The sequence below is a fragment of the Myodes glareolus genome, chromosome 18, assembly GCF_982192425.1.
Source record: "Myodes glareolus chromosome 18, mMyoGla1.1, whole genome shotgun sequence".
Lineage (NCBI taxonomy): Eukaryota > Metazoa > Chordata > Mammalia > Rodentia > Cricetidae > Myodes > Myodes glareolus.
The window spans coordinates 64,220,518-64,235,669 of NC_142043.1; the positions used below are offsets into that span (position 1 = coordinate 64,220,518).

General features: G+C 47.9%; 1 protein-coding gene across 1 annotated transcript in view; it reads right to left on the minus strand.

Moving 5' to 3' along the window:
* Window positions 1–4,074, minus strand: part of Glp1r (glucagon like peptide 1 receptor) — a 36,408-nt gene extending 32,334 nt beyond the window's left edge. Inside the window, exon 1 of the mRNA XM_048451278.3 lies at window positions 3,832–4,074. Coding sequence (XP_048307235.1) covers window positions 3,832–3,909 — 78 coding nt within the window. The 5' untranslated portion in view covers window positions 3,910–4,074. The remainder of the gene's footprint in view (window positions 1–3,831) is intronic.
* Between the last annotated feature and the right edge of the window lie 11,078 nt (window positions 4,075–15,152).

Here is a 15,152-nt window from a genome sequence, read left to right on the forward strand (position 1 = left end):
CCTTACAAATTCAATAAATTCCCAGAAGGGAGAAATTAACATGGCTGTCCCAGGGCAGAGACGCTGGTTAGGACAACAGGTCGGGAGCCTCAGGGCCAGGTCAGGCTAGTATTTCCCAGGACCAGCGCTCTGGAGTACTTGGGGGAAGAAAAAAGTGGGTTGATGTCCAGGTGGAAGGGACAGTCAGGAGGGGACGTCCCTAGGAGAAGTAGCAAGAGATGCAGAATGGAACACCAAGCTTAGAGCCATCTGCTCCGTCCACAGCCTGCACCCTGGCACAGGGCACTGGCCACAGGCTCAGCATGAGCGTGTGCACCAGGGCTTCTCCTTTTCTGGGAGCCATTTGGGTTGAGGTATAGGAGAAAAAAGGGCTCAGTCTCACCTGACCACTGAAGAGGGAGGAAGGAGAGAGGTGGGATCCCTCAGAAGGAGCAAAGAGGGCTAGAGCCCCCAACAAGAGTTAGCCCTGCAGATTCTCTGCCATTTCCTCCTGGGACGACACACTTCTCTTCTGGTCCCTCTCAGAGCCTGGATCACACATCCATTTGCTGAGCCCTGTATTTTTGTGTCCATATTTTGTTCTCTTAAGGTCTTTCCTGAGGTAGCTGAGGAGAGCGGCAGGGCAAGGCAAGCTGCAGGCACCGTCTCTCAGACTCAGGTACCTCCTCACAGATACACTGTCACACGCCAATACCCCGCAAACCCTCAGGGATGTTCCCAGCGCTGAGACCCCGACACAACATCACACACAGACTGCAGGTGCACAGGCACATGCTGAAACACTGACCAACACACATGCACACACACACCTGACCCACACAACCACACACATAAACACTGGCACAAACACACTACCTCTGTCTTCCATGGACATACCCACACAACCACACACATAAACACTGGCACAAACACACTACCTCTGTCTTACATGGACATACATCAGAATATCCCACTCACTCATCAGGCTGGCTTAGCAATCCCATACCCTCCCCCCCACTCCAAAGCACAGTATAACAGGCAGGATACCCTCCGCCAATCGCAGACACGTGATTACATGCTGATGTGTTGCTGTATATATGGTGTCCCAAACAACAGAAACACTGAGAAACAGGCTTGTACACCTTGCATACCTATCTCCCAATCTATCTCTACCTCATATGCATCTCTGTGTATCTCTCTCTCTCTCTCTCTCTCTCTCTCTCTCTCTCTCTCACACACACACACACACACACACACACACACACACACACACACATACAAATTCGCCGAAGGACAGGTGCAGTAAATGAAGGACCTGCTTTTCCTCAGCACCAGGCACTGGAGGACAGGATGTGTTGTGGTTTCTTGGCTGCTCCTGGCCGGCCCTATGCCGGGTCCCTGTCTGGAAGGAAGCCCAACCAGGGACAAAGTCCACCCAGGCCAAGCCATAGCCTCAGCCTCCACTGCCCTTTGCTGGAGTTCAGAGGCCAGGGGCTTCCAACAATCCTGCTCCAGGCTCTATTCTGCAGCCTGGGGACAGGCCAGGTTCCAAAGGACAGCTGTCCCAGAGGCCTCAAGCTGCCATTTCAGGACCCAATCAGTGCTTTACTCCCCTTGTGTCCCTCCATCCCCCCAATAACAGATCCTGCGGTCCCTATTTTACTGATAAGAAAACTGGGGTTTGGAATCATCAAGGATCCTGCTGAAGAGCTAAGACTAAGGCTGACGCCAGAATCCAGTTCCATCTGGTTAGAACTTCAAGTGTCAAAGTTCTGCCTATCTTTTCGGTAGCCCAGCTCCCCTGTGGAGGGTCCCTGGGTAGAAAGGGACAAGGAAGAGGAGTGGTCCTTCCCAGAAACTATGCTCAAGTAGCCCAGGACACATTTTTCAGAACTCAGGTCAGCCATCATTCGTCTTGCAAGGAAATGTAACTTCTGGCCTCGCCAGACCTGCTCCCTCATCCTTCCTGCCCCCCAGGAGGAAGGTGTGAGCCGAGAACTGGGGTCTGCAAGTTTTGTTTCCCTGTTCCTAAGCTGCTGGACCACATCGCCTAGGGAACCCTGTTTCTAAGCACTCACCTCGTCATGAGTAACATGAAGGGAGACATTCTAATCTTGCTGACCTCACCGACAGAAAGTAAACCACAAGGTTTCCTTTCAAGTCTCATGTGTGTTCATGAGGTCATGTCAGAATGATTGCAGTCTAACCTCAAAGCTGCGTGCTACCCAGACCTCTGCTGCAGTGGGAGTTGTCAGTGCCCCTATCCAAAGCACCAGCATGCCTCTTTGCTGGCTGCCTGATTTTTCTGCCACCCAGATGCTGCTATGAACCAGGGCTGCAGCGTAACACGATGTAAGGAGGTTCAGGGAGCCTAACACTTCTGGGCAAGGGGTTTAGGGGAGAAGACGGGCAGGCCCCAAGTTTGGCCCTCTCTGCTCCCTTATCCCCAACCTGGTCTTCAAACTTGGCCTGCAGCAGCCTTGGAGCAGGAAGCTCACTGCTCCCCCACTTTCCAGGCTTCCAAGAGGGAACTCAGCAGTGGATCTGCAGTTGTGGCACTGGAAAGATCCCAATGTCACCAGGAAAGCCATGGCCTGTGGGGGAACCGTGAGGACGGTGCCAGGGCCTGGGGAAGGTGTCTCTTGGAATCAGCTGGGCCTGGAGAATGGGGAGGAAGGGAGAGGATTCAGCTGGAAAGGGACTTGAGGGCTGAAACAGGGCTGGCATCTTCCTGGGAAGGCACATCTGCTCACAACTGGATTCTCAGTCAGGGTAAAGTTTGCCCCTCTCCCATTTCAGACCAAGTTCAAGCCTATGCAGGCCCACTCCCCAAAGGTTTCAGTCCTTTAGGTCTGGCGGACACAGGAAATGGGCATTCATTATACAGGACACTGCACAGGCCTGCACCTCTTCTGCTCTGGAGTGTCCTGGCACTTTTGAACAACCACCCTCCCCTCAAGCAGCTGACCATCACACCCAGGGCAGGGCAAGGGCCTGGGGCAGGACACACAGGCAGGACAGAGAAAGAGTCAGAGAAGAGTCCTCGAGAGTCCAGCTGCAACCTATTCTTTGGGGACTTGAAGGAGGTAGGATGTTCCTGTGTCCCAGTATGCTTTCTGCTGGGTTATTAATCAAAGGGGGCCTGGAATGGGTGTTAGTGGAGCCTGGTTGATTCAGAAGGAGCAGGGAACCTGCTGCATGCTTGCTGCAGAGGCTGGGGTGGGGGTGGCAATCCAGTGCCACCTGGGAGGTCATCAGGAAGGACAACAAGCTGCCACTGGCAGGGTCCCTGGGGCTATGAGTCAAAGACTGTAATGAGGGGCCAAGAATGGGGGGAAGGAGCTAGATTTCCACAACCAGGCCTTTTCAGTCCTCTAGAGATTAATGGGCAACCCCCCAACACACACACACACACACACACACACACACACACACACACACACACACACACGACACACACACGAGAACAGAGGGAGGTACCACAGAGGTCCTGGGTACAGAAGGAAGGAAGAAGGCCGGTGGGTTTTGGAAAAAGGAGTTGAAAAAGTGGTTAAGAAAGACAAAGATGCGTCGCAGAAGTCAGAGCAAGGCAACCGCGGGGCAGCTGGTGCCCTGGCAGAGGAGCTGTGGCCGAGAAGTGGGGCGTCTTGTCAGGATGAGCGTAGTCACCTGGTCTCCATTCCCCCCCTGGACATCCCAACTCCTTAGTCCCTTTCTGCCTTCAACCTTGCACTTCCCCTGTCTGGGGTCCTGGAGTTTCACTCAAGTCCAAGGGCCCTTCCGCTAGCCCCAGCGCCCGCAGAACACCGCAGCATCCCCCTCCCGTTTGTCGCCTGGGTCCCGGGGGCTCACCTGGGGGCGGGGACCGGCCCTGCCCACCGCCCCGAGCAGCAGGAGCGCCAGGCGCAGCAGGCTGGGGGCGCCGGCCATGGCGGGGCGCTCAGGACTGGACCATAGCTGCCACCTGCGGAACCGCGCACCGCGACTGATCCCTGCCGGGCTGCGGGGGAGGAGTCCGATGTGGGGCCGCCCCGCCTGCCCGCGGGAGGGACCGGGCGGGGTCCCAGACGTCTTCCGCCCGGGTCTCTGGAGGCCGGGGGGCCAGACAGGCCACCAATGTCCCGGGCCAGGAGGTGCCTTACGCTGCGCTCCCTGCAGGCACCACTCAGGTTTAGGAACCGCAGGAGCGGAGCCAACAGCTCTGAGCGCCCGTGGTGCTTGCGCCTGGGCAGTTCGCTGCGACCAGTGGTGCCCGCCTCCCACCCCCGCACCCCATCTCCTCCGGGCTCCCCCTCAACTAAGGAGAGCCACGCCCCCACCAAGTCAGTGCTTCGGAAAGGAAACTGAGGCCAGGGAAGGTGTAGGATTGGTACAAGGTCACCATGTGTACCAGATTTCTCCTGGAAAGTGTATCCCACTGGCTGCTAATGACTGGGGAAGAAAGATCCACTGAGTGGGGCCACCTAACAACCCCAGTCCCCTCCTCATCCCAAGCCCAGCCTTATGGGCAGACCTGGGAGTCAAGGCTGTAGGGATTGGGACAGAAAATGCAAGCAAGGTCCTCAGGTTCTCTTCTATCTGGAAACTTTAGAAATTGCAGGGTGGAGAGGGTTGAGGCTGGAGGTCTGTCTTTCTAGAACTTTCCCAGTGTTCCTTGCCCGACCTTCGCAGCCTCTGGGCCCGCTACTTACTATACCCACTGCGCAGGTGGGATCGTGAGCATCCTGACTGGCATTCCGTGTGCACGTCACAGTCTTCCTGCTTTGTGCAGACTCGTGTCTATCTTTCCCCCGCTTTGCCCCTGCCTACAGGACAGGTTGGGGGAATTCAACTCATGACCAGGCAAGCAGAGAGGGTTCAACTAGCCCTCCTGAGGAAACAAGGACGACAAGAGGACACCCCTTTCCAAGAAGGAAAGTTGAGTATGGCTCTACCCAGTTCCGGACCTGCCTGCAGCTAGTCTGGACCATTCTAGAAGGAAAAGGAGATACTGAGCATAGCGGTAACTCTCGGAGAACACAGAACTTCTCAAGGGCCTGAGGGACAGGGGACTGCACATCCAGGACTCCATCCTCAGAGGGAGACAGCCAGGAGAGGAGCCTGTGCTGCCTCTGCCTCCTGAGTTCCTTGTTCTCACTCCACCCAGAGGTCAAACAGCTTCCCTCTGTGAGCCACACAGGCTTAGGCTGTTGAGGTGTCGATAAAGAAAATCCTACCCCCCCCCAAAATTATGTAACTGGGACTTTATGGAAAGCAAGGCTGGAGGTTCAGCTAGCTTGGAGTGAGTAGCCATTCTCTGACCATCAGGGTCTTCAGATCTTTTAGGTTCTCTGGTTCCAGGCATCTATCTAAATGACACAAAGTGCTTGCTCTAGACCCAATCATGACATCCAAAGTCTAGTCTGCAAGAAAGAACCAGCTGATTGCCCACAGGGCCACTTACTAACATACCAACCATCGATTCAGCACCTATTGGTCAGAATTTATTCCCATAGTCACCCCTAGTTTCAAGAGAGGCTGGAAAACATACCTTTTGACCAAACTGGCCTCAAACTCACAGAGATCCGCCTGCCTCTGCTTTCCAAGTGCTGGGATTAAAGGCGTGCGCCACCACTTGGCTGTGGGCACAGTGTGTAATAAGTCTATTTCTGGCCCATCCATTAGCTTCCAAATAATGACATAGAGACACATTATTAATTATGAAAGTCTGGCTTTAACTGGGGCTTATTCCTAACTACCTCTTCTAACTTAAATTAGAACATTTATACTCATCTATGTTCTGTCACATATAGTCTATCCTGCTGCTTCTGTGTCTCCTGAGGTCTCTCAGGAGCCTAGATTCATCTCCTACTTTCCCTCTCTCTGCCTGGAAGTCCTGCCTATACCTCCTATCTAGCCAGTCAGCTTTCTATTGCACCCGTCAGTGTCTTAGTTAGGGTTTACTATTTATTATTTTCTATTTTAAGACCGTGGCAACGCTTAAATAGAAAATATCTCATTGTGGTGGCTCACTTACAGTTCAGAGATTCAGTCCATCGTGGCAAGGAGCATGGCGGCCTGCAGGCAGATGTGGTACTGGAGCTGAGAGTTCTTACTTACTTCTTGAATCAGAGGCAATAGGACGTCGACCGACACACTGGGCAGTATCCTGAGTCTATGAAACCTCAAAGTGATACCCTCCCTCCAGCAAGGCCCTACCCACTCCACCAAAGTCACACCTCCTAACAGTGATACTCCTTATGAGATTATGGAATCATGGGGACCAACTACATTTAAACTATTCAAACTACCACACATAGAAAATACATCTTCACACGGTGTACAAATATCCCACAACAAGTTAGTGTATCTTTTGTTGTGGTTTTGTTTTTGTTTTTCAAGACAGGGTTTCTCTGTGTAATAGCCTGGAACTCACTTTGTAGACCAGGTTGATCTTGAACTCAGAGAGATCCTCCCGCCTCTGCCTACCAAGTGTTGGGTGCTGGGATTAAAAGTGTGCACTGCAACCACCCAACAATAGTGTATCTTTTATTACTCTGTCTTCTTGCTAATAACATCATAACCACAGACTAAATACTTTTCTTTGAAACAAGGTCTCTATGCCCTGGCTTTCCTGAACCTCTCTATGAAGATCAGGCTGGCTTCAAACTCAGAGAGCTCTGCCTGCCTCTGCCTCCAAAGTACTGGGATTAAAGGCATGTGTCACCACTGTCCAGCAAGGCTGAGTACACTTTGAAGTAAATATTATTTGGGACCCTAATTCTAGTGTAAGGGTAAAAAAACTACAGTTGATGGCATCTGATGTGGAATTTCCCTCTGTATGCTGTGATTACCATTAATGAATAAAGGAACTGCTTTGCACCTACAGCAGAACTATAGGGGAACAGAGCTAGGCAGGGAAAACTAAACTGAATGCTGGGAAAAAGAAGGGTGAAGTCAGAGAGAAGCCATAGGGTTGCCACCAGAGACAGATGTGATGAAACTTTGCTGGTAGGCCACAGCCTCATGGTGATGCACAGATTAATGGAAATAGGTTAAATTAAGATGTAAGAGTTAGCCAAAAAAAAATAGCTAGAGCTAATGGGCCAAGCAGTGATTTAAATAATACAGTTTCTGTGTGATTATTTCAGGGCTAAGCAGCTGGGATCAACAAGCAGCTTCCTTACTACAAATTGGTACCCAATGTAGGGCACTACTTCCTCATAAAAACCTGAGAAAGCTTAAAAAAATAATTCTAGACACAAAAGAACAAAGTTAAGCATGGTTTGCTAGTGGCATTTTCTTGGATGGGCTCTGTTTGTTAGAAGCAAGCAGAGGCATGGCTCCTTTAAGAGAGGTTTTCCTGACTCCGTGGTATAAGAAAAGCTGTGCTGTTTTGAAATGTTGGCTTTCTGGGTCATGAGCATGACCTCTGGCTTTTTGGGGAGATGGAGAATTTGGATGGGGTTTGTGAGCATTGTGCTATGGCTTGCTTGATGGCAATGTGGACTGTATGCCTGAAAGTGGAGGTGTGCATGGCTCTCAGAGGCACAAGTAACTCCACTATGCTGGACTGGGTGGGGCAAACAGGAAGTAGTGTATTTGACCTAGTAATGTCTCAGCTTAAGCTTTAAGAAACACTTAGCATTTTAAGAAATTTTCATGGACAGTAAATAATTACAGATACACAGGACAGATTCAGAAATAAAAGACCTCTAAATGGGTCAAAGTGTTGGATAAATGTATTTAGGCTTGGGAGAGAGAGAGGAAAAAGAGTACAGAGAATTATAAAAAGCAGTAAATGGTTTTTTTTAAAAAAATAAAACCAAGTCTTTAAAGAGACAGAGTACAAATAGTCACAGATTAAAGGAGTAAAGATAAAAAAATATTAAACTTGTAAGAAAAGTAAAAGAGTAAAAACAAGCCACATAAAGATGGAAAATTCACAGAGAATCTGGATATGTATATTATTGTGTTATCTTTGAATTTTTTGACTGCAAAAGAGACATTTGATTCTGAGGACTGCTAAGCTAAGCCAAAATATATATTTCAAAGGTATCTTGAATTTTAAAATTGAGTCTAAGAATATGTTGCTTTGGAAAAGATGGTCTTCTTTTGTTTCCACAGAGGATGAGAACCTGTGGATTGCTTCCAGACTAATATGGTTTGATGGACCAAGAATTCATGAAAGGTTGCCTTGAACACCCCTCAAAAATTTACTTCACCCAGTAAACAGCAGAAAGAAGTTTGGACAGAACTATGCCCATATTCCCAAATATTGCTTGTAAATGTTCTTTTACATTTAAAAGGGGAATATTCTATAGAGATGGATACTTTGCATTGGTATGGATCTTGATTTATTGATACAAATTTAAGGTCAATTTTGTTATACTGTGTATATGTATTTCTGATCTTGATTAAGGTATTGTGTTTGAGAAGCTCATTTAAAAATGTAATGTATAATTAAGAAATATAGGTTAGTAGATAATCATCTATAATAGTCAAGCTTGTAGTCATGATATGTTTTCTAGATATATAGCGATATATTTCAGTTAGATAGACAATCTTCAAACCTTTCAAAGACTACAGAATATAACATTTTAAATGTTTTAAGAACTTAGGACTTTTCATGACAGTGAGACACATCTGATCCTGGCAGCACCAGCCTACTTCAGAGGAAGATGGGCACTGAAGAGGCTCATTATTGAGTTGATTAGCCATTTGGGCAAGAAACTAATCTTGCCTGTACTGTTTGACAAACTGGACATGCAGGACCCAAAGAGAAATGACTGCTGAACTTGCCTAAAGGTAAGATGCTCCTTTAGGGTTCCTGCTTCATGAAAGAGTCTGCTAGACATTCTGCAAGACACAGAAGGAAGTGACTGACAAACTGCCAATATAGGCAGAACTGTCTTTGAAATTTCCTGCTTTATGGAAAAATCTGCTGGATACTATGGGCCTGTAGGCTGAAGATGGAGCCCCAACAGTACAGAAGAACTTTGGGTGACTGTCCAGGCAGCGAGATGTCTCTGTCATTCCTAGAGTTTTGGAAGTTGCTTACAATGTACTTCCTGTTTACTTCAGTGATATTATATCCTTCTGGAGTCTTTGATGGAGTTGAAGAATTTATAGATATAGTTTTCCTTAGTTATGATAAAAGATAAAGTAGATATAAATATTGTAACTATAATTCTTGCTTGATACTTGTTTTGTTATATGTAATTTTACTATGCTGACATTAAAACCTTTCTATTTAAACGGAAAAGGGGAGGTGATGTGGGATTTCCCTCTGTATGCTATGATTACCATTAATGAATAAAGGAACTACTTTGGGCCTATAGCAGAGCTATAGGAGAACAGAGCTAGGTAGGGGAAACTAAACTGAATGCTGGGAAAAAGAAGAGTGGAGTCAGAGAGAAGCCATGGAGCCACTGGCGGAGATAGATGTGTTGAAACTTTGCTGGATGGCCATGACCTAGTAGTGATGCATAGATTAATGGGCATAGGTTAAATTAAGATGTAAGAGTTAGCCAATAAGAAGCTAGAGCTAATGGACCAAGCAGTGATTAAATAATACAGTGTCTGTGTGGTTATTTTGGGGCTAAGTGGCCAGGAACCAACAAGCAGCCTCCTTACTACAGGCATCCTTCATCACAGTATCCTGAGTGGCAGAGGGTATCCCACACTGACAGATATGGAGTTCTCTCTATACCTAATCATGCTGATTTTGAGAGTGTGAGGGCTAATCTTGGTTGTCAATCTAATAGAAGCAATGCTAACATGAGGAACTTTCTTGATCAGAATAATTTAAATGGGAAAAAATGAGTGAAATTTATGCCATGGCAATGGTGAACCATGCACGGGCAGCCTATATATGGTGTTCTGTTGAACTTGTCAACATTGGGTTTCATGGTCTAAGTTGTTGAGGATGATTGACCAGGCTTCTGCCTCAAGAGGGCATCATTGCAGATGGTTGTGAGCCACCATGTGGTTGCTGGGAATTGAAACCAGGTTCCCTGCAAGAGCAGCAGTCACTGCTCTTAGCCACTGAGCCCCCTCTCCAGTCTCCATGTCACCTTTTAATATATATTCATTTTACAAGTTCTGTTCTTCTCGAGAGCACAGAGAGCAAGTCCACTTCTGATACAACCCACTAACCCATCATCCCTAACTGTGTTAGCTATTTCCTCATCGTTGTGACCAAGTTCCTGACAAGAAGCAAAGGAAGGAAAGGTTTACTTAGATCCTAGATGGAGGGGATGCAAACCATCTCCAGGGAAGGGCATTTCGAGGGGCATGTCTACAGGGGCAGCAGGCGGTTGGTCACATTGTATCCCTGTCAGTAGAAAATGATTGTGAAGGTTTGAATAAAAATGACCCCCCCATAGGCTCATATATTTGAATGTTTAGTCATTACTGCTTGAGAAGGATTAGGAGGCATGGCCTCATTAGATGAAGTGTGTCACTGGGCGTGGGCTTTGAGGTTTCAAAAGCCCCAACAAGACCCAGTGGCACTCTTTGCCAGATTTCTGAGGATGAAGATGTAGAACTCTGAGCGCTTCTGCAGTGCCAGATCTTAATGGACCAAACCTGTGAAAGTGTAAGCAAGCCCCAGTTAAATGCTCACTTTTATAAGAGTTGCCATTGTTTGCCATTCTTCACTGGATCTGGATGGGATCACAGAAATCCACTGGGATTTGGAGGCTAGAGACATGGGAATGTGACCTTAGATACAGGGCCACAGTTAGTCTGGGCAGGGAGCCCTTCTGAAGATCCCCTCAGAGCAGCCGCCATTAGATGGGTCATCTGCTCCTCACTTCTGTCCCAGGTTCACATGATCAGAGAGGGACTCTTGGGTGTGTGTCACTCGGCCCCCGGGCCTACAAGCAGGCTGAGCTGTTCTCACCCACCTGGCCTTCCTCTGTTGCTCGTCTCCCGTGTTCTTCACGTGTCTGCCTTTTTCTGTGGAACGAGAGGATCCAGACAGGGCTACTGTGATCGAGCCCATGGCTTTCTCTTCCCGGAATTAAAGCTCCGATGGGAAAAAAGAGAACACCCCACACTTGACACACCCAGAAGCCAGAGGGAGAAGCTGTGCCACAAGGAGGCTTCTCCTCGGAGCCTGTCAGCCTCCTCCAGGCTGAGAAAGCCACTCTGACCAGATGAGAAACAAAGCCAGTGTCAATCTGAGTGAGAACTAAAGGGGTTTCCTCAGACCACAGCTCTGGTCCACTGAGAAGCCATTGCAGAACCCTGAAGTGTTTCATCTTCAGGGCGTAGAACAGCTCTGGCCTTGGCATGGGGAATGAGGACTGGACTTCACAAAGCTACTAGGAGGTCATCATATAGATTTACCTGTGTCGCCCAGGTTCAGGAAGGAGGAGCTCTTGGGGCAGACAGGATCCCAGCACCAGGAGGCACTAAGAGGAAAAGTATTGGCTCAGGATTCCCAAGACCAAGTTCTCAACACAAAGGGGATTTATTTGCCCCAGAGGGACAGAGGGCAAGGAATAAGAGACAAAGACAGGAGACAGAGGAAAAGGGAAAAGGGGGAGGGAGCAAGGGAAAGGGGGCAGGGGTATTTGTTCTGGAAGTCAAAGGACCATTTCTGAATGGAGAGGAAACAGACGTGACACATAGGAAAATAGCAATTTATGAAGGTACACAGCAAAACCCCATGTTAGGCTGAGGTGCTTTATTTTAATTGGGCATGCTAATTAGGTGACCAAATTAAATTAGGGGCCTTTGATGCTAGACTTCAATACTTTGATAGCTGGACCTTGGTAGTCAGCTTTAGGAGGAGGAAGTGGTCAAATAAGGGAATAGACCTTGGGGGCTAGCTTTAGGAAAGTAATCTAATGGTTTTTACCAAAGCAGAGGGTATGGGGGAGAAGGGCAAGGCCGGCGAGAGCCATGCTTGTCACACTCAAGCTGGCCAGAGTCCTTTCAGATACTCATCCTGGAGCCTCTGAGTCACCTCTGCATCTGTGGGCGTGTGGGCGCACGTACACAAGTGTGGACATACGCGTGGAAGTCAGGAGACAGCCCTGAATGAACTCATTCTTCTGGGGCCACCCTCCTTTAGTTTGGTCGTTGTTTTGATTTTGGAGGCAGGGTCTCTCTGTGTAACCCTGGCTGGCCTGGAAGTTGCTTATGTACCCCAGAGATCCACCTGGCTCTGCTTTCTGAGTGCTGGGATCAAAGGTGTGTACTACCATGTGTGGATCTATTTTTTTAACTAAAATATTTTTATTTTTATGTGCATGCATGTTCATGCATGTGTGCGTGTGCGCGAGCATGCGTATGTGTGTGCTTGTGTGTGTATGTATGTATGTATGTGTGTGTGTGTGTGTGTGTGTGTGTGTGTACCTGTGGATTCGAGAAGAGGGCATTGGATACCCCGGAGCTGGAGTTACAGGCTGTTGGGAGCCACTAGATGTACGTGCTGGGAACTGAACTTGGATCCTCTGTAAGCACAGCAAGCTTTTGACCACTGAGCCATCTCTCCAGTCCACCTTGTTTGTTGAAAAAGGGTCTCTGAGTGGCCTGAGGTTAGCTGGACAATAAGTCCCAGATATCCATCTGCCTCTACCTCCCCAGCACTGGAATTACAATCATATACCACCAGGCTTAGTCCCCTCACCCCAGGGAATTATACTCTTTCTGCTTTGGTAGCAAGCACCTCACCGACTGGGCCATCCCTCCAGCCCTGGTCTCTTTGCTTTTCCTAACCAACACAGGCTGGATTAAATTGCCTCCCTGACTTATGCATGAAAGACATTTGATGAGCCTCTCTTTTCCCCCTGCTAAAAGAAAAACAAACATAGACAGTGACTCCCTGGAGTGTTTGTGCCAGCTCCTCTCGGCAGCTGGAACCCCCAGGACCTTGGCCCTGGCTTTTAGTGTAGATTCAGTCTTATCGTACCCAGAATCCAGCAGGAAGTGAAGTGCCACCGCTACCCAAGACTAACTCCACATTTGTCTCCCACGCTCCCTGCAGGAGCACAGTCTAGCAGTTCCCATTCTTCTCCTGGTCTCTTCTCCTGGGCCACACTGGCTTGTGCTGTGACCATGAGTCAGAAGCCCATGTTGACCTGTGACTGGAAGCTCTAGGTCTTCTGCTGTTACTCGGGTCTGACCACTAGTCCTAGCTCAAGGGGAAGGGGCCATCCACCTCATCCCTTCCCTCCACAAGGCCAGCGTCAGAGTCACTTTCTTCTGTTTCAAAAGTATCCGCCCCACCCCTACCCCTTGCACTCAATGCCTTGGTTTCTGGCTCATTTGCCTAACGAGATGGCAAACAAAACTGATGAACCTCTGCAGCACCTAATGGCTCAGGTGCCCCCCCTCCCCATCCTGCTGCTCCTGGGGAAGGTGGTGGGTGACTCCTCGGAGGGTTGACTCACAGAATTAATTCCAAACAGGACCATTTGCTAATGCGGAAAAAAGATCAAAGCTGACAGTGTCAGGATTGAGGAAGAGGTGCTGGAGGGGAGACCTCCAGACTGCTGTGGCTGAATTTTGGCGGGGGTCAATTCCAGACCCCAGATCTTGTGGAACAACCCATGTGAGTCCTGAGGATTGAACTCAGGTCAGGAAACTTGGTGGTAGGGGCCTTTACCTGCTGACCCTCTCTTTCCTGTGTGTCCCAATGGCTGGTATTATTGGTGTGCACCATTATACTTGGTTTATTGGCCCAAACACTGGCTGTCTTAATGATAGCCACACATCTACCCCTCTAGCCATGACCTCATCTGATAACACACCCATGACCCATAGCTCTGACCTCTAGGAAAAGACCACTCTCTGTTTCTCCCTCTCAGAAAAACTCTGGCTCATATCTGAGTATCCATTGGTGATGTGGGATGTCCTTCTGTATATGTGTTGCTTTTATTTATTGATGAATAAAACTGTTTCAGCCAATGACTTAGCAGAGCAAAGCCAGGTGGGAAATCTGAACGGAGATATATAGAGAGAAGGCAGAGTTAAAGAGCTGGCCATGTAGCTGCTGAAGGAGAAAGACACCCACTGGACCCTTACCTTATTGGTAGGCCACAGCATTGTGGTGATACACAGATTAATAGAAATGGGTTAATTCGAGATATAAGAGCTAGCTAGAAATATGCTTGAGCCATTGACCAAATAGTGCTGTAATTAATATAATTTCTGTGTGATTATCTGGGACTGAGTGACCGGAAAATGAAAGAGCAGTCTCTAGTTACAAATGGTGCCCAATGAGGGGCAACAGCAGCCACATAAAAACTGAGAGAGCTTGGGAAGGAATTCTAGACACAAAAGAACAGAGCTAAGCAGAGCACTAGCCGCATTTTTTTTTTTCAGACAGACTCTATTTGCTGGTGACAAGCAGAGGCACAACTCCTTTAAGAGAAGTCTTCCTGACTCAGTGTTAGTGGCAAAAAATCACATGGCTTCTTTAAGATCCAGCTTCCTGGTTCATGCTGGCAGAAGAACTCTGGCTCTATTGGGAGGCTCTGCACTTAAATGGAGTCTGTGAGCAGTGTGTTACAAATTGCTTAATGGTGACATAGACCCACTGCCTCCCTGGAGCTGGGGTGGTATGGTGTGTATGGTTCAAAGAGGCAGTGAACAAGCCTCCACCATGTTGGACTGGGTGGAACAAACAGATAGGGCCATGGAGTTGATCCTAGCCATGCCCGCTTAGGATTTAAAAAAAAAAAAAAGCGCCCCTGGTCAGAAAATAATTACAGATACACAATAAAGACAGATTCAGACAAAAATAAACCTCTGAATGGGTCACAGTGTGTTTTCAAAGTGTACACTTTTTTGTGTACATAGGTTTGGAAATGAGAAGAAAAAGAATATAGGCAGTTATAAAAAGAGGTAAATAGTTTTTAAAAATAAGACAATGTCCTTAAAGAGACAGTAAAAGTAATATAAAAGAGGATAGTCTTAGATTAAAGGAGTCAAGAAAAATGAGCCACGTAAAGAAAGAATATACACAGAGAATCTGGATTACGGATATTATTGTGTTTTCTTTGAATTTTTTGACTGCAGAGAGACATTTGATTCTGGGGGATGCTAAGTTAAACTGATATAACTGCAAACTTTGGGTCTAAGGATCTGTTACTTTGGAAAAGATGTTCTACTTTTGTTTCCACAGAAGATGCGAACCTGTGGATTCCTTCCAGGCTAATGTGGTTTGATGGAACAAG